The sequence below is a fragment of the Pteropus alecto genome, unplaced genomic scaffold (genome assembly GCF_000325575.1).
Source record: "Pteropus alecto unplaced genomic scaffold, ASM32557v1 scaffold139, whole genome shotgun sequence".
Classification (NCBI taxonomy): Eukaryota; Metazoa; Chordata; class Mammalia; order Chiroptera; family Pteropodidae; genus Pteropus; species Pteropus alecto.
Window position 1 is genome coordinate 2576238 of NW_006443567.1, and position 20443 is coordinate 2596680.

Consider the following 20443-nt stretch of genomic DNA (forward strand, 5'->3'; position numbering starts at 1 on the left):
TCCTATAATTTGTTTCCATTTTTATGTTTTTTTTTTATCTCTTTGTTAAAGTTCTCAGTGAGTTCATCTGTACTTTCTCTAAGTTCATTGAACATCTTTATAACCAGTGTTTTGAACTCTGCATCTGTTAGATTGCTTGACTCCATTATTTCGGGATCTATGTTCTGTTATTTCATATGGTTTCTGCTTCTTTGTCTCCCTATTTTGGCTACCTTTCTGTGTCTGTTTCTATGTACTAAGCAAAGCTCCTAAATCCCCAGCTCTTTTTAGCATGACTTTGTGTAATAGGTGTCCAGTGGCACAGTCCTGAGAGGGATTCAGCTGCAGGCCAAGTTTATCCCCAGTCTGTGCCCCTCTGGGGCCACCTGATAAGAAGCTGCAAGCAATCCATAGATGCTGTGCGTATAGTTACCTCGAGAGGCCACGCCAGAAACCGTGGTCAGCTGCCACTAGTGTGAGTCTTGGAATCTCAGCAAGGAGCACCTGACTTGCCGAGGACACACCTGGATGTGACTTGGGTGGGGCCAGGAGTTGGGGGAGGTGGAGTTTCAGGGAATGCTCTAGGCAGAGTGACCTCTGTTATCCAGTTTAGTGACATCTCAGCTATGGCAGCTCTGAGTCCTCCCACTGGGAGTTGGGAGGGCTCAACAGGGAACTATGGATATCTCCGGCACTTCAGCCCCAGAGAGAGCCTCACCTCTGGCCCTCACTCTGACAACTCAATGTCCCCCTGTAAGTCCCTGGTGCCTCCGTGCAGCAGACCTGGCCCTGGTGCTCAGAGCGAGCAAGTCCGTCACCATGAAAGGCCGCCCTTTAAGAGGCATCTGCAGGTGCTGCTGCTGCCACAGCCTCTGTTCCACTCAGCCCCTCAGGACTGGGCAGCCTCGTTTCTTCCCCTTCCTACCTCCTACCATTACAGGGGGATTTCTTATATCTCTCTGTAGTTGTAGTGCTTCTGTTCATATAGATCCCAGGCGACTTTGCTTGCTGTTTACTCTGTTTCTGTCACAGTTTTGATTTGGTCACGGGATGGATTAAGCCTGTATCATCTATGCCACTTTTTCTGCCATCTATACCAATTATTTTATTCACTACAGAGCAGATGTCAAATGCATTGTAGTAGATATACCTGGTAAGCTGGCATTTTTTCTGTAGAACCTGTTTTTAAACATGTTCTAAATGTCGGTGTTGCTTTTTCAGTTTATAATTGCCTGTTAAGATTGTATAAAAGATCCACTCACTGACTTCTTTGAGCAAAAACATTTATGACTGCCAAAAATCTCCATTCTCATCACTGTTAGTGAAACAAATGCTATAAACATTTTCTTCTTATGGATTAACATTGTTACTTGGTTTGTAGCAACTACATCTGAATCTATTTTTTAAGCAGACAGGTCAGTTTGAATAACTTGATGTAGGTGGCTTTAAATTCAATTTCAGTTTTAATCCGACAACTCTAAAAAAGTAGGCTTCTCTTGGTCTTTGTTGAAATAATGTATACTTTATTACATTTATATTACAATAAAGAGATGAGAAGCTTAATTTGCATTCCTAAAATGCAAAGGAATAAATGGACAACACAAGTTTTAACCAAGATTTCTTGTATGCCTTCTATATGTCAAAAACCGTGCTAGCCACTTGTGGTAGTGGAGCTTATGATATGTTCCTTGACCTCTTAATAGCTGAAATAAGAAAGAAGAGGCATATGGCAACAACTTCTGGTAAAGGGAATAACCGGAGTTCCTCAAGGAACCCTTTGTTTTAGAAGTAGAAAAGTGGCAAAGGAACAGTGAGGGCCTAGAAACAACAGCAAAAATGTTTCCTTTTGATGTGTTAACACCCGTTAAAGGACTCTAACAGTTCCTAATGTTTGTTTGTTTAATTAAAAATCTTTTAGTTAGGGAACAAAAGGTCAATAAGCCAGAAGTTCAGCTGTTAGCCTGTTGTTGGAGTTGAGCTTTTTGTTTTAGGAAATGGGTCGTAAGTAATTGGGACAGTTAAGTGTTGATCTGGATCAGTGGTTTTGATCCTTTTTATTTTTGGTCACTAGCTGCCTTGGGAATGTGATGAAAAGTATGGACACCCCTTCCAACTGATGCCCATCCACACACAATTCTGCACTTCATTTTGAATGGTCTTCCCTGAGGCAGTTCCATGAACCCTGAGGGAACCTTGTAGGTTGTCTGTTGGTTGTAGTGCAGCTGCATCACTGAACTTATTTGCCTTGGCTCATCTTCATTTTCTTGGGATTCTCTGAATCTTGAGCCTATAGGCCTTTTAAAGAGAAGTTAGTAGTGAATTCCCATATACTGTGTCATGCTCTGCAACTTTGGCTTTTCAGTCACCAATATTATTTAATAGATATTTTCTCCCATTATGGAGATACTTTGGATGGAGACTGTTCTAGTGTAAATTTAGATCTTTGGGTTAAGAAAGATGTCTTTCTTTCTGGTTTCTGGTCTTCTTTATTAAGACATCTAGAAAATCTAACTTCCGGTGATTTTTAAGTGACCCAGTCTTTGAACTTAAGGTATCAGTGAGAAAGTCTATGTGATTTGACAGTTGACCCAAGAATTCTCTCCTCCTGCTCCTGTACAATTTAGCATTAAAACCTTTACCTATTACCAGTTACCAACACCCAGGGTGGTATGTCGTTGATTAAAATGAAAGCCCTCTATGACCCAGGGTTATGTGTACACCTATATGTCATGGAGGTAGTAGGTACTGATAGGAACAGACTTATATCTGTGTTGGTGATCAAGAAGACTCCAGAGGTTAGCTGAGCCAGAGGAATTAATTTGTTTATTCATCCCACTAATTTATTGAGTGTCTACTTTGTGTCAGGTACTGTGCTAAGTGTTGGAGAAAAGTAATAAAAAGATAGATGGATAGCCTGCCCTTATAGAACTCATTGCCTATTGAGGGGGAAACTTTAATTAAAAAGTACACCCATGTATAATTATGTACTGCAGCAAGTCTTATCAAGGAGGTATAAGAATGATATGAGAGCGCATAACAAGGAACCTAATTTAGATCGCATCAGAGAAAGCAGAGGTATGGGACTAGATGGACCAGTTGTAATGGTCAAAATGAAAACGTCACTCCTAAAAAATGTTTATATACTATATACCTCTAAATATATGCTTATTTTTTCTATATGCTTATTCTTATGTGTGAAGTTTGAGTTTTAACATGAGTTTTCAAAGTATTTTGATAATCTGGACCCATATGAGTCATTATTACTAATATTTTTTAAGTTTGCTTTCTAATAATATATTTTTTCCTCCCTCCTTACAGTATACACTTTGGAATTTCCTCCCAAAGAACCTGTTTGAACAGTTTAGAAGAATTGCGAATTTTTATTTTCTCATCATTTTCCTTGTACAGGTAAGAGCTATAAACAGCCGCTCCCTCTACTTTGAGAAATTTTACTTCAAACAAATTTTCAGTCCATTTCTAACCTTAAAATGCCCTGTGATTAAAAAGATGCTTCAGGACTTATTATAATAATACTTTTTAAAGTACTACTATTACATTTTGAGATTTATATGATTTTATATATTTCTAAAGTAACATTTTTTACCAGAAAACTTGTTGAGACCCTTACTTTTTTAAAATTTAATTTTATTATTAGTTTCAAGTATACAGTACATTGGTTACACATTCATATAGTTTATGAAATGATCCCACCCCCTACCTCCACCCATTTATTCTATCTTCCTTCTGTCTCTCCAACCTAACCATTACATTGCTGCTGACTGCATTCCTGTGCCATGCTCCCCATCCCCGTGACCCTCTATCAACTACTAATTTGTACTTCTTTAACCCTTCACTGCTTTCTCCCAGCCCCCACTCTGCCCCACTCCCCTCTGACCATCACTAGAATGTCCTCTATATTTGTGAGTCTATTTTCAATTAGTTTGTTCTTTTTGTTTTTTAGGTTCCACATATAAGTGAAATCATATGGTATTTATCTTCTTTAGAGACCCTTTTTAAAACACATTGATGGATTTCATGTCTTTGTTCATGCTAGAAGGGCATGTATTCTGTACCATGAAAGACAATGCCATATATCAAAATTGAAATCAGTTTAAGTTTACTTTATTAAACATTAGTTTCAGCGTAATTGAAAATTTATCACTTATCTTCTTGATTATCAGTTTTGCTCTGCTTCATTCATTTACTTTAAGCCTAGTTGATTGATCTGCTTCTCTGAGTTCCTGCAAATATTCTGTCTTTTAGGTTTTAGACATTTTAATTTACATCTTCCATCTTAAAATCTATAAGCTATTAAAATCTTTCTCTCACCAAAATCACACCCTGAAAATTTTACTACATTAAAAGTTCTTTTTTTCTCATTTCATTTTTTTAAATGAAACAGAAACATCCCAACAAAGCATTTTTAAATGCCTGGTTGATGTTAAGTGCTTCTGTTTATCCGCTTTAAGGCTTTGAGTAAATGGTACTGTAATTGAATTTAGCTCTGCTACTTAAAGCCAATCTGGTTGTGATATGGGAAATAGTCAATTTCAATCTTGAATGATGGGGCATTTGAAAAGGAGCTCCTCTACCCATGGCAAGGTGTCTTACAAAAGAGCATAAAATAAACTACATAGAAGATTATGTTCACAAGAGTCATGCCACTTGGTATGCAGGATGTTTCAGTTCAATTCAATATACATATACCAAGCACCTATTATGTGCAATGCAGTAGTCCAGACTACAAAGATTTTAGCAGATTCAAGGAAGATTAAGATATGGCTTTTCTACCCGTAAGGAATTTGTTATATCCAAAAACAGTCATGTATTCACTTAATGTAATAAAAGTCATAAAAGTAGCATGAGCAAAATGCTATGGGGATGCAGTGAGAGTTATAATTGTTTCTACCCAAGAGGAGCTTGAGAGGGCTTCAAAGAGTAAGTGATACCTGAACTGAGCCTTGAAGGGATTAGAGGGCCTTCACATGGTGAAGAATGCCAGACTGGTATCTCAGTCTGTGCACGAAGGCACCGAGCCATGTAAAAAGCCAGCATCTGCAACACAGGATGTGTGGCAGGGGCAGTCCTGGGTGGGGTTTAGATTTAAGAGTCAAAGAGTTGTGAGGGCAGATGGAACTCATGGGCCTCTGTCCATCAAATTTAGTTCTCTTTTAGTCTTTCCTATTTCAGGGAACGATGACAACATCCAGTCAGCCATGTTAACCAGATACTTGGAAGACATCTTTTATCATCCCTTACAAGAAAATCTTCACCCAGTCTTTCCATTTTTGCCTCCTAAACATCTCTGGAACTTCTTTCTATATACAGCTACTCCCTTCATCCAAGCCATCATCGTTTACACAGATAAGAACAATAGCCTTCTGAATGGACTCCCTGCCTCCACTCTTGTTCCCTTCCATTCTGTTTTCTACAAAACAATGAGAATGATCTTTTCAAAATGTAGTTCTCTTCATGTGACTTCTCTCTGACTAAAAGCTTCAGTTATTTCCCACTGTTTGTGGGATAAAGAATGAACTCTAGCCTAGAGGGCCCTGCTTAGTCTGGCTCATCTCCTTCTCCAGTCCCCATCTCACACCATGCTCTTTTGCCATCGGCTCCCTTTATTTCCTTACCTGTGCCACACTCCCTCATATCATACAGACGTTGTATATACTGTTTATGGTCCCTGGAAAGCCTCCCCGTCTTCATCTAATTAACTTCTATTTACTCTTCAGATGTCAGTGTTTTGATTCCTGGTTTTCCCTATAAGCTGCAAGCTATATGAGGCCAAGGATTTTTCTCCATCTATGTAAAGCAGCTTTGCTAGAGGTTGGCTGCTAATAGCACAGAATGGTGCTTAACAAATAGATGATAAATGAATGGGCGTGTTTCAGTAAAGGGATTAATTCAATCTGGGATGAAAACTAAGCCTGAATTTAGAACTATTTTCTTAAACTATAACTGCTGTGTGGATTGCTTTTGTTTTAATGAAAGTTAACATTCACCCTGCTACTGGAATATGTTTTGTCTGTATTCTGTCTGAAATATTTTCAGCATGTAAGTGTTATATATAAGTTATTGGCTTATTTTCATTTTACTTTCTATTTAATTTCCTTACCTAGGTCATAGTAGATACACCAACTAGCCCAATTACCAGTGGACTTCCACTTTTCTTTGTTATAACTGTTACAGCTATCAAGCAGGTAAATTTTTTATTTATATTTATGCTTACATTTTAGTCCTGTCTGGTTTGAATTTCATTATCAGAGGTTCTTTTTCATATTTATATAGAGTGGGCAGTATCCTTTGATGTATTTAGTTTATACTTCATTCCTATTGAAAACCTATTAAAATGATTGTAGGGTACATCCTTAATTTCCTTGCTCCTTTCCTCAATATTTGTGTGTGAGAATGGTAACCCTAAAAGAGTAGGTAGAAGGTATAACTCAGTCAAGAAATGGGAGGCACATTTTTAATGTGCATCAATTTTTTTTATCATGGTATGTCTTATCGGAAAAATTCCAGTTCTGGAGGACATTTTTGTTGTTTGCCTATAGCAGAAAACACAAGACTATAAATACTTTAAGTTTCTTATCTTTCCTGATACTGCCAAAGAGGGTGGTAGTTAGAGGAGACTTTTATTCTTGTTTCTTGACAGCTGCCACAGTTTGTAATGCTAATGTCTTTGAAGTATTTGGAGCATTTTATATGATAGTACCTTTGGAAAATCCAGAAGAAATTGAAAATGCAAAAGGGAAACTGGAGGAAAAGGGGTAGGTTAGCAATTTTTATCATGTAATTATCCACAAGACCTGGCTAATTACAAACATACTTCTAGCTAGTACTTATCAAATTTCTTTTAACAGAGTTTCAAAGAACTTCCAAAAGGAGGGTCTGCTTAACAGTATTGGGGACAAGGTTACCTTTCCTCTTGGGGTTATCTGGTTTTCTATCTTGCCTAACAGGAACTGCAAGAATATTTTTTCAAGTGTTCAGTTGCTAAATAAAGACTTTTGGAATGTTCTTTCCTTTAGGCTGTTAGGATTATTTTCTTTAACATCATAGAATTGCTGGTTCCAAGAATAGCGTGTATGGTTTCAAAAGCTCTTACTGATTCATTTTACTCCTAATACTAATTCATATTAGGGCCTTTCTTTCCTCACTGAAGTGTGATAGCCTAGCATTGTCATAAAGAGGGACAGAATAGGAATGAATATAGCAACTAAGAAAAGAAGGGGAAAGCGATCAAGAGATTTTTCAAACAATTATAGTTGAAAAGGTACAGACATATTTATAACGAAAAAAAGCAAAGTGATGTAAAAAAGGAGAGGATGTCATGCTCAAATGAACTCTCTTCTTCTTTAGTTATTTTGATTAAATATACTCCAGGGGAAAAAAAAGAAAAAATGAGCCAATTAGACCTTCCCTTGATTATTTTTAATTCTGAAAAATGAACACCAATTTATATTTTCTTTTATCACCAGGTCAATGGAGAAGTTTAACTGTTGATCTCTAAATTTAACATAAATTCTCTTCTCCCAAAATAATATTAACTTGCCTTTTTATTCTCTATCTCTGGGAAGAATTCAGTTTCCTCAAAAATGATTATTCCAACAGTCTACCACAGAAGAATATATTTAAGTGATTAAGTCTGTAGGAAAATAACACCCAGAAAAAATTTTTTTTCAAATTCACTAAGTAGGAGAAATTAACATTAAGTTGAATAAGAGTAGAATTACAAGAATAGATCATAGTCCTTCACAGTTAAAGAATATTAAGGCTTTAATGCCTATGTTTTCATTAATACTTAAATGTAGAATGGAGGAACCTTTTAACACAAAGCCATTTAAGCAGTATTTTAAAATCATATCTTAGTTTTTTGGAAAAAATGTAGTCCTCTCTCTTTAGCATTCTTAGTTGAAATTAATACCGTAAGTATAAATATCTGCTGATAACTCATGGAGGGGTTATAGAAATTAACAACTTTACTTCATTATGTGAGTTTGATTATATAGTTATTTTTTATCCTTCTAGGGATATGAGGATTGGCTGAGACACAGAGCTGACAATGAAGTCAACAAGAGCACTGTTTACATTATTGAAAATGCAAAGCGAGTTAGAAAAGAGAGTGAAAAAATCAAGGTATTGATTTTTGTAGTTTATTTTTTATTGTGCTAAAAACACAACTTTTAAAATTGGACTGTTAATTCAGCAACATTTAGTACATTCACAATGTTGTGCAACCATCAGGACTATGTAGTTCCAGAACATTTTCATCTCCCCCAAAAGAAACCCCTTTAAGCCATTAAGCAATCATGCTGAATTACTCCTTCCTCCAGACCCAGACAACCACTAATCTTTCTTTCTCTATGGATTTACCTATTCTGAATATTTCATATAAAAGGAATCATACAATATGTGGCTTTTTGTGTCTGGCTTCTCATTTAATGTAATGTTCCCAAGGTTCATTCATGTCGTAGCATGTATCAGTACTTCGTTAGTTTTTACGGCTGAATAAAATTCCATCATATGATACCACAGTTCATTTTTATCCATCCATCAGTTGATGGAATTTTGTTTTTTTCCCCATCTTTTGGATATTATGAATATTTTTAGTATGAACATTTCATGTTTAAGTTTTTGTTTTCACATCTGTTTTCAATTCTTTTGGGTATATACCTAGGAGTAGAATTGCTAGGTGATACGGTAATTCTATGTTTAACTTTTTCACGTACCACCAAACTTTTCCACAGCAACTGTATCATTTCATATTCTACTGGCATTGTATAAGAGTTTCAAGGGTATGATTTTTTTAATATCTCAGGCATTTTAATTTATTGTTCAAGGTAATCATTGTTTATTATTACCTAATAAGATTGCCTGTCAGTAAGATTTTAGACTTGTCCACAGCAACTAACATTTTCATTCCCAACAGATTTTATTTTAATTATTAATAAACTTTATTTTTTAGAGAAGTCTTAGGTTTACAGCAAAATTGAGCAGAAAGTACAGAGTTAACATATACCCCCTTTCCACATGCAGGTGCAACCTTCCTTGCTACCAATATCTCCTGCCAGAGTGGTACGTTTGTTACAATCCGTGAACCTACATTGACACATTATTATCATCCAAAGTTAATGGTTTACATTAGAGTTCATTCTTGGTGTTGCACATTCTGTGTCCCTGAACAAATGTATAAATGACATGTATTCACCATTATATTATACCGAATTGTTAAACTGCCCTAAACAACCTAAACATCCTCTGCTCTGCTTATTCATCCCTCCCTCCCTTCCCCAGCCCGGGACCAACGCTAATCCTTTTACTGTCTCCATAGTGTCATGTAGTTAGAATCGTTACAGTATGTAGCCTTTTCACATTGACTTGTTTCACTTAGTGTAATATGCATTTAAGTTTCCTTCATGTCTTTTCATGGCTCGAGAGCTCATTTCTTTTTAGTGCTGAATAATACTGCATTGTCTATATGTAGTTTTATTTATTCATTCACCTACCGAAGGACATATTGTTTGCTTCCAGATTTTGGCAGTTATGAATAAAGCTGCTATAAACATCCATGTGCAGGTTTGTGTGTGGACATAAAATTTCAGTTCATTTGGGTAAATACTAAGGAGTGTGATTATTGGATTGTATAGCAACAGCATGTTTAATTTTGTAAGAACCTGCCAAACTGTCTTCAAAGTGGCTCTACTCCACTTTGCATTCCTATTAGCAGTTAATGAGAATTCCTGTTGGTCCACATCAGCATTTGTTGTCAGTGTTGTGGATTTTGGCAATTCTAATAGGTGTGTAGTGGTATCTCATTTTTGTTTTAATTTGCAATTCTCTAACGACATATGATATTAAACATCTTTTAATATACTTACTTGTAACCTGAATATCTTCTTTGCTGATGTTACTATTAGGTCTTTTGCCCGTTTTTCATATTCAGGTTGTTCATTTTCTTATTGTTTAGTTTTAACAGTTTTTTTTTGTATATTTTGGATAGCAGTCCTTTATCAGATATGTTTGAAAAAATATCCTAGTCTCAAGGTATTCCTTTTTAATTTTATTTTATTCTGCTAATTGATAAAGAATACATTAAATTTACCATTTTAACCATTTTTAATTGTACAGTTCAGTAATGTTAAGTACATTCACATTGTTGTGCAACAAATCTCTAGAACGTTTTCATCTGGTCACACTGAAACACTATACCCACTAAACACTAATCCCCCTGCTTCCAGCCCTTGATAAACACCTTTCTATTTTCTGTTTCTATGATTGACTATTTTAAAGATATACTTCCTATAAGTGGGATCATACAGTATTTATCCTTTTGTGACTGGCTTATTTCACTTAGCATAATATCTTCAAGGTTCATCGAAGCGATAGCATATGACAAAATATCCTTTTTAAGGCTGTATAATATTTGATTGTATGCATATAGCACATTTTCTTTATCAGTTCATCTTTATCAGTTCATCATTTGGGTTGCTTCTACCTCTTGGCCATGTGAATAATGTGATAAACACAGATGTACAAATAACTCTTCAAGGTCCTGCTTTTAATTATGTTAGATGTATACCCAGAAGTGGAATCTCTGGATTATATGGTAATGCTATTTTTAATTTTTTGAGTAACCTCTACACAGTTTTCTATAATGGATGCAATGCACCATTTTACCTTTGCAAATGGAGTGCACAGAGTTTCAACTTCTACACATCCTCTCCAGCACTTGTTATTTTCTGTTCTTTTGATAGCGGCCATCCTGATGGGTATGAGATGATATCTCATTGTGGTTTTGATTTGCATTTCTCTAATGGTTTGTGATGTTGAGCATTTTTTCGTGCGCTTATTGGCCATTTGTATGTCTTCTTTGAAGCAATTTCTATTCAAGTCCTTTGACCATGTTTTAATCAGGGCATTTGTTTGTCGTTGAGTTGCAGAAATTTCTTGTATATTCTAGCTATTAACCCCTTATTGGTTAGAGATAATTTGCAAATATTTTTTTCCATTTCATAGGTTGACTTTTCAGTCTGTTGATAATGTCCTTTGGTAAGAACTTCTTAAGTTTGATGTATTCACATTTCTAATTTTGATGTTTTCCTGTGCTTTCGATGTTATGTCCAAGAAATCATTGCCAAATCCAATGTCCTGAAGCTTTTCCCTAATGTTCTTCTAGGAGTGTAATAGGTTTAGGTCTCACATTTAGCTCTTTAATTTATCGAGTTTTTTTTATATATGGTGTAAAGTAAGAGTTCAAGTCTTATTCTTTTCTGGATACCCAGTTTTCCCAACACCATTTGATTAAGAGAGATTCTCCTTTCCCCATTGCATAGTTTTGGCACCCTCACTAATAATCATTTGACCATATACACAACGGCTTATCTCAAGCTCTACTCATTGATCTTTATGCCAGTACTATACTGTCTCAATTACTGTTCTTCATAGTACATTTTGAAATCTGAGAGAATGAGATTGTTTTTTTTTTTTTTGAAGTTCCCCCTCCCCTCCAAGATTGTTATGGCTATTTGGGGGCCCCTTGAGATTCCATAAGAATTTTAGGATTTTTTTTTCTATTTCTGCAAGAAAAAAAAATGCCATTGGCACTTTGATAAGAATTCCATTGAATCTGCAGATTTCTTTGGATATTGTCAACATTTTAACAATAATTAAGTTTATGACTCCATATTCATGAAATGTCTTTCCATTTATTTATATTATCTTTGCTTTCTTTTAGCAGTGCCTTATAGCTTTTAATTATGAGTCTTTAACTACTTTGATTTATTCCTATTTTATCCTTTTCGATGCTATTGTAAATGGGATTGTTTTCTTAATTTCCTTTTGGGATTGCTCACTGCTAGTGTATAAAAATGCAACAGATTTTTTAGTACTGATTTCGTATCCTTCAACTTTGCTGAATTTGTTTACTTTTTGTGGAATCTTTATGGTTTTTTTGTTTTTTGTTTTGTTTTGTTTTTACCTATAACATCATATCGTATACCAGGATAATTTTATTTCTTTTTTTTTTTTTTCTACTTTGTATGCTTTTTATTACTTTTTCTTGTCTAATTGCTCTGGCAAGAACTTCAGGTACAATGTTGAATAACATCCTTGCTTTGTTCCTGATCTTAGAGGAAAAGCTTTCAGTCTTTCCCCATTGAGTATGGTGTTAGCTGTGGGCTTTTCATATATGGCTTTTACTGTGTTGAGGACATTTTCTTCGTTTCCTAGGCTATTGAGTGTTTTTTTTCTTTTTATCATGAAAATGGTATTGAATTGTGTCAAATACTTTTTCTGCATCAGTTGAGATTATCATGTACTTTTTGTCCATTGTTTATGTATTATATTACATTGATTTTTTTTAATATATCCTCACATCTCAGATATAAATCCCATTTGGTCATGGCATATGCCTATTTTATTATTATTATTAAGTTTATTGGGGTAACATTGGTTAATACAATTATATAATTTTCAGGTGTAACTTATAATTTGACATCTATATAGTCTATTGTGTATTTACCACCCAGAGTCCAGTTTCTTTCAGCTACCATATATTTGATCCTGTTTAACCAGATGTATGACCATTTTAATGTGCTGCTGAATTTGGTTTGGTAATAATTTTATTTTAGGATTTTTACAACAATATTCATTGAAGGTATTGGTTTTTAGTTTTATTTTCTTGTAATGTCTTTTTCTGGTAATAGTATTAGGATAATGCTGGCCTCATAGAATAAGTTTGGGAGTGTGCCCTCTTCCATTCTTTAGAAGAGTTTTAGAAGGATTGATGTTTTTTCTTCAAATATTTGGTAGAATTCTCCAGGGAAATCATCTGGTCTTGGTCTTTCCTTTTTTGGGAGGTTTTTGATTCCTTCTTTCATCTCCTCACTAGTTTTCAGTTTGTTCACATGTTTTATTTCTTCATGATTCAGTTTTGGTGGGTTGTACATTTCTTGTTATTTATCCATTTCTTACAGGTTATCCTATTTGTTGAAATAAAATTGTAGTTCTCTTCTAATCCTTTTTATTTCATGGTATTAGTTATAAAATCACTTTTTTAGATATTTGAGTATTTTTCTTAGTCTGGCTAAGGGTTTGTCCATTTTGTTGGTTTTGCAAGATATTATTTTAAAAATAATATTTATATATGAATATGGATTAAAATAGAAAACTAATATAAATTAGATCCCCCAGAACAAGAGAAGAAGATGGGTAGAACAGAATAAGCAGCAGGTAGGTGAAAGTACCATTCCAGAGTGGTTCAGGACTCTCATATAAATTCGTAAAAAATGATACTTCCTATACTTTTATCAAGTATTATCACTGCCAAATTATTTATTAAATACCTGGAGTTCCTGGGCATAAGTTCTTCATATCCCCAGTGATAGGTAAATTGTCTTGTATCTTATAGCAATGATGGGAGGAAGGCTACAAAGTTAGGAGTGTTACCTGAGTTTGGCATAAAATGTCTTTCTTTTACTCTTCTTTCTTTTCTCTATTCTTTTCATCCCAGAGAGGAGGACCCTGTAATGAACTAGAGTGGTTAGGATCTGAAGTTTCCAAACCAGTTGTAGAAACTCAGCATTGCTGTTCAAGCATAAGAACCCCGGCAGCCTAAATGATAAATAACATTAAATCTATTGTTTCCAGGACACTTGGTAAAATTTCAAAGCAAGAGAAAGTCTCTTACATCTCTACCATTCTCCAATTTCCTCTTTTTGATTTTGCCATCACCCCCACCCTTGGAAAGTCTCTCATCTTCCACCTTCCCTTTACTAGGCTTCTTTACCTTGAGGCTTACCTCAACCAGGTATAAATCAGTAACGCTATTGTGTGAAATGCTATTTGATTATTTGAGCCCTTTCTGGAGTATTTGTATATGTAAAGAGACACTTACAAACCATGTCTAAATGTTTAATTGTTGAGCAGGAGTGCAATGGTCCATATCTTCAGTGCAATGGGAATTTTTTTGAAGGGTTACAAAGCCAGGGAATGACTTGATCTTATTAAAAAAAAAAATACAACTCCAGAGTGGCAAAAGTGGAATCAGGGAGCCCAGTTAAATGGCTACTGCAAGCTATGGTAAGAACTTACATTAGGATAATATAAGTAGTAAAGATAATGATAAATAAAAATAGTAGTTAGCATTTATATATTACATAAATATACTAGCCACTCCCTTTTACATTATATTAACTCCTTTAATTCTTACTTCACAACAGTCCTATGAAGTACAAAGTACTCTTTTTCTGTATTATTTATTATTCTCTCTTTATAAATGATGAAATCAAGGCACAGGTAGGTTAAGAAACTTGTCCACAACTAGTGTACATCAGATTTAGTAATATATTAGATGTAAGGAGCAAGAAATAGATCAAAAAATATTAATAAAGAGAGCTTTCTTGGTTTTGTCCTGAGCAACTGGGTGAATTAAATAGTGCTATTAAACAAAATGCCAGTGCTATTAAATATGATGGAGAAGAGTGGGAGAAGAATAGGTTTAGGGACAGAGGTGAGAGTAAAGGGAAATAAGGAATTCAGTTTTTGCCATGTTAATATTGAGATATCTGTTAGACATCCGGATGGAATTGTCAGGCCTAGAGCTCAGATGTCTTAGGTAGAAATAGAAATTTGGATTTCATCAGCATGTAAATGGTGTATGAAGCCATGAGACTGGATGGAATCACATAGAACATAGAGAAGAGAGCCTAGAAACAGAACTTGTGGCTGCAATGTAAAAACAGTTTTTTTGTAAGGGAAAAAAAAAAGGAAAGAGTAGGTTTTTGGTATTAGAAATATTGGAAAAGTTTTTTAGAGTTCCTGATTATTTCCTTTGTTGTATTCAGGAAATCTTTATGATACCACATTTTTCATTTCTGACTTTCACATTTCCTGTATTTTTTGTAGTGCCCATCTTTCTGCCCAAATTCCTCATCTGCACATGTATGTTGTCTGCCTTTTCCACTAAATACTTTAAGATCCCAGTCATAGCTATTTTTACATTTATTTCATAATTTCAAAACCTGAACATTTCTGGGTCCTGTTGACTCTTTATCTCTTGATGATAGGTCATTTTTGTCTTATATTTTGTGTCTCATTTTTTTTAATTGAAATTTTGGCATTGTATGTAAAAGAATGCTAGAGACTTAAATAAACAGTATTTATATTCTGAAATGGGCAGGCCTCTTCTGTCAGCCCAGTAGTGTTACAGCTTGCATCAATCCAGTCAGGAGTTCGGCTGGCTTTGGTTTTTGATTTAAGCTATTGATAGTTCAGTATATCACTGGACTTCAAATTCTTAAAGTGAGGGATGCCATTGCTTTGTTTTTGTGTGGAATTTGGAGTACCAAAGAATTTTTCTCAGTGTTGCTGTTCTACCCTCTGCTTTTAGCAGGTCTTACATTCCTGAGACACAGTGGATGCCTCCCTCTCTGCCCTTTCTCCTCTCCCAGTGGTAGATGGCTATTTCTTATTATTATTTATTGCAAGGCTGGTAGTTGGAATAGAGTGGTTTCTTTGTTCTCATACTTCAGTGTTAATATTACGCAGACCTTATATGCACCTTTACCTCAGGGTAGAACTTTCTCAATACTTTCACACCACCTTCCCACAACAGCTGAACTTTGCATTTTATCAGTACAAGGTCCTCAGTATGAGTGGATTTCCTGTCCCATTCCCAGCAGCAGATGGCTTTTGCTTCTACCTCTCCTATAGCAGTAGTGACATTTCTCTGAGACTATGCCAGGGAAGGGTTCTTGCCTTTCTCCCAGACATGGATGGTTTTTGCCTGAAATGAGAAAAGGATCTGTGATTCTGTGTATTTTGTATTGGTCTTTCCACAGCAGTCAATCACAATCTATAGGCCTATACCAGTGAGGAAGGCTCTTTTAGTTCTCCTACCCTCGTGCTTTCTTATGAGCACCCAGTGGATGCCTTGTAGAGAAGAACTGATGAGTGGTTATGGTCTCTTCTTTTCTCTCAGGGTTTCAGAGTCTAAATTGTCATGTTAGCCCCTACCAAGCCTTTTGGAGTTGGTTAAAAATCTAGTTGTTTTCTTCTTAGGCACATTTATGATACCATCTCTTCCTCTTGTGCTTTGCCAATTGTGAAACACTTGTCTCTCCTCAGAGGGACTTTTCAACCGTTGAAATTCAGTTAACTTGTTTGCCTTGCAACCTCACCTCTCTGATGAACTAAAAAAGTTATGATTTTATTGATTTTCTGGCTTTTTAAATATTTACATTGAGGGATAGTACTGCTGTCTTGTGGCTTTTAACTTGCTAAATGGAAACAAAACTCTAGAGTTGATTCTCTTAACTAGACCATGTTATTCCTTTTCTTTAAAAGTCCTTTTCCAGTTCTCCCTTGATGAACTTCAGGGTGAGGCCTAAACCCCTAAGCCTGGCCTGCCAGGACCTTTGGAATCTGGCCCATGTCCATCTCACCAGCCTCAACTTGCACTCCAGTTGCAGGGACATACTATTTACAAATTAGTTCAATTATTGATTCTGTTCTTGGCTACTGATGAAGATTGGCAAAGATAATGAAGTTATTCTCAAATAGATCTTAAAATCCTCATCTTTGTCTGCCAAATTGTGAAACAAATAGAAAGAAGGCAGGTGTCTTATTTATTAGTTCAGCATTTTACAACCAGTGTGTCTAGGTTGGTGTGCCAGATATGGACTGTCTCCAAAAGTGGATGGTTTTCTGCCACCAGCAGCCTCTTCCTTTTATCTGACGGTGCCATGAAAAAGTGTTTTCCATATGTGCCATGGTGCGAAAAATGTCGAAAAGTAATGGAATAGCTGATTTCTTACATCTTTCAAAAAAAAAGTTGAGAGTAAAGTAGTTGCGGAGTATTAGTAATGATTATAATTAACACCTATCAAATGGTGACTGTATGCCAAGGCTTTGCTAAACACTACCTCTGTCCTCTTTTCATGCTCAAACCAATTCTGTGAGGTAGTTGAAATCATCTAAGACGTTTACCCAAAATCTCATAATTAAATGAAAGAGCTGGAATATAAAGTCAGGTTAAAAAGTCCTACCTTCTAACCATTATGACTTATTCCCTACATTATTAAACTGTCTGTGATAGAAATAGTTCATTATTTCTCATGTTTTTTCTCTACTTGAGCTTGGATTACTTGCTCATTGGAAATTGTTTCTCATTGCTATATTAATTGACTCTTCAGATAGCAGATGAATTGTTGGAAAATGGCCTATTTGAATTTTTTTCAAATGTTGTGTGAATAACAGGTGGCTCTAACTGAGGTTTTATGAGCATTGAAGAAGGACTTGACACCCAACAATAATAGCTGTTATCACACTGAAGGCAAAGGATATTAAAATATGTGAGAGATGGAGTAGGAGTGTTGGTGCTGTGTTCATGAAGTGCTAAAATTGAGACATGTAGATTTTCTTGATTCGTTCATGAAGTGATAATGATCATTATTCTATCAAATATCAATGCCAGAAACATCAGAGAGCAGACAGGTCCCTGAGTGCTGAAATCATTGATTAGAGATTAAAGTTCAACACTAAGGTAATCTGAAAGCATCATAAAGCCTCGTGACCTCAAAGAGGATTCTGAATGTTGAGTAATATTCTTTCATCACCTTTCACGTGGTATAAGTTGCTGAGATACTCTCCAAAGCCCAGTGCAGGAGAGATCTCTTACTGTTTTTACTTTAATTTGAGATATAACGAATGCTTTGTTTGGAATAAGAAAATTTATATTTATTTTTCTCTTCATACTAGGTTGGTGATATAGTAGAAGTACAGGCAGATGAAACTTTTCCCTGTGATCTTATTCTTCTCTCATCCTGCACTAGTGATGGAATCTGTTTTGTTACTACAGCCAGTCTTGATGGAGAATCCAATTGCAAGGTAATGAAGACTAAACCTTGCCTAAACATTTTGAGCTCAGGATAGTTGTTAATCATAAGATACTCCTTCTCGCTGCCCTCTAATCTTTTCTCTTATTTTTCTCATTTGTGTAAGTTTTGTATTTGAAGACAGCTTTTATATAATTGTCTTTGAACTTCTAAGCGAATTCTCAACTTTGGGGAAAAGGATGGTGTTGAGTGAGAAAAATCCATGCCCCAGCTAAAAGCCACCATATTTTTCATAGCTCTGCTTGCACTTCATATTGCATAACCCACTCAACATTTTATTTAGGCCCTTAAAAGTAAGTAATCAAAGGCTTAAACTATATAACTATAAAAATAATTTCAAGTATTCTAACCTTACAATTTGATGTTTTTATTTTTAAAGGAATGAATATTTTCTTTAAAAATGTTTATTCCTGGCATATAGAAAACCTAACCTATAGTAATTTCATTGATTTTTAAAAAAAAACTCCTTAGGGTGTAGTTTGGCAAATGTTTACTTTTTTGCAACTAGGAAGAATTATAAATGTGTAAAGTAAATTTGCTCAAACTGGGGGATGACTTATTTCCCTGGTACTTTCTGACACAGTCAGTTCTTAGCTGTCATCCAGAGCTCCACATGACATGAAGATGTACTCTCTCTATCCTGCCTTTAAGGAAGGATACTAAGGTACTCACCTCTGCATCCTTGAAGGCTTTCCTCTGCTTATTTATTTCATCTGAAGAGTTGAGGACAAGGACTCAGTATGTGAAAAAGAAACTTAAATGCATTGGATGACTATATTCTGTACTTTAAGGGCATGGTAATGAATCTAGTCCCATTTAAACTGTTCAAAAACAGAGTTATATTTGAGGGAATGTCAAGATAAAAATCAAGAAATCTACCTAAAGATTCCTTAGTAGGGGAAAAAGTTAAGTTGATCAAATCAGCTAAAGGTACATAAGTTTTCAAAGTCAGGAGGTAGTTTTAAATATAGCTCAGTCAATTCCATAATATTCTCCAAAGACTACACAACAGCTTTCCCTGCTGTGTGAATGGTGCAGTCTTTGAGTCTGCGTCAGCCTTTCTTTGATGATTTATAAATCGGTTTACTGGAGTTCTGCCTTGACTTCTGAGTTAATCAAGTGTGTAATATACACTAGTAGAATATTCTGTCAGACTGAAGCAAGACGCATCATCTCTCTCTCTGCTCCTCGTATGAAATGTAGCCACTTTGAGCAGTTTCAAGATCATCAATTATGCTATTTGTGTAATGGAACTATTAATGATTTTTTTTCTGTTGACAAGGTGTTAGCATTCTTATGACCCAAATTGATATGTGTATATTTACATCACCATACACTATGATGAGCAAAATAATGGGTCTCAGTAAAAATAAATGCATTAATTTTATAGGGTTTTCAGTTAATTATATGCATGCTGCAAATGGAATTCTCTACTGTCAGTATCGAGAAAATCTTAGTTTTTTTTTCATTATCTTTGGAATTCCCTTGCAGCAGAGTTATCTTTTTAATTATTTGTAATATATTTTAAGAATTTTATTTAGTTTGCATCAGTATTTGTATTCTGCCAAAGCCATACTGTGTTCCTGGAATCAGATGGGTGTATGATTATGACAAGAATTACTTTTTGTTTTATCTTCTGCTTTTATCTAGACACATTATGCAGTACGTGAAACCATTGCACTGTGTACAGCCGAATCCATTGATACCCTCCGAGCAGCAATTGAATGTGAACAGCCTCAACCTGACCTCTACAAGTATCATCTAGTTTCATTTTACTGTTGTTTGTTAGTTCTGCCTATCTTTGCCACCAGTATTGCAAAGAAACACCCACCACTTACCAGCCTCTTTTCGTTTGTTTTTATGAACTGTTCCTTCCTTCTGGCAGGGAAATGAATCAAATCAGTTTTGTTCACTACAAGCCCAAGATAAATCATTGTGGGCCCAGGCATCTTACTTGTGATTTTTTTTTTTATTTTTGTTATTTGTAAACATAGGCACTCATCAAATATTAAGATGACGATAATTCATAAAGCTTGCATTAACCAGAGCTAATTAAAATAAAAATAGACCATTTTGTGTGTCATCTAACATCCAAGAGAGAAGAGGATATGGGACCATGCAATTAATAGGCACTCTAAGTATTATGAATAGGCTGTTTTTTGTCCAAGGTAAACAGTTGAGGGAGCAGTGAAATGGTGTAATGTCCTCTATTTTACTATACTTAAGCTTTCTATTGTAGATTCACTGATTAGCAGTCATTGTGGGTTGCCATCAATTTGGCATTTGATTTTTAAGACTGGTCAGTTTTGTTGATTAGAGCATGGTATTAATGAGGGTAGAAACAGTTTTTATCCCCAAGCGGGCTAATCAGTTATGTTATTTTCCACCGTTACAGATGGCATCTATTACTCCATTACCTATTCCAACCATCTTGTTAATGAATGCTGTTGGTCTTAATGGGTCAGATGTTTGGTTGTGGATTACACCAATGCACAGCATAGGAAAAACAAAATATTCGTCCTATTATAAGAACAGTGTCCTCCCTCCTTCCCACCATTCCTTCT

The 20443-nt window shown here is 35.4% G+C and overlaps 1 protein-coding gene across 3 annotated transcripts in view; it reads left to right on the plus strand.

The window, feature by feature from the left end:
- The window catches only part of ATP11C (ATPase phospholipid transporting 11C), a 162671-nt gene that overhangs the window by 77831 nt on the left and 64397 nt on the right, over positions 1 to 20443 (plus strand). For all 3 annotated transcript variants that reach the window (XM_025041264.1, XM_006924186.3, XM_025041265.1), the window contains 5 exons: positions 3298 to 3387; positions 6102 to 6182; positions 8014 to 8121; positions 17743 to 17871; positions 19530 to 19633. In XM_025041264.1, the coding sequence (XP_024897032.1) occupies positions 3298 to 3387; positions 6102 to 6182; positions 8014 to 8121; positions 17743 to 17871; positions 19530 to 19633 (512 nt within the window). The remainder of the gene's footprint in view (positions 1 to 3297; positions 3388 to 6101; positions 6183 to 8013; positions 8122 to 17742; positions 17872 to 19529; positions 19634 to 20443) is intronic.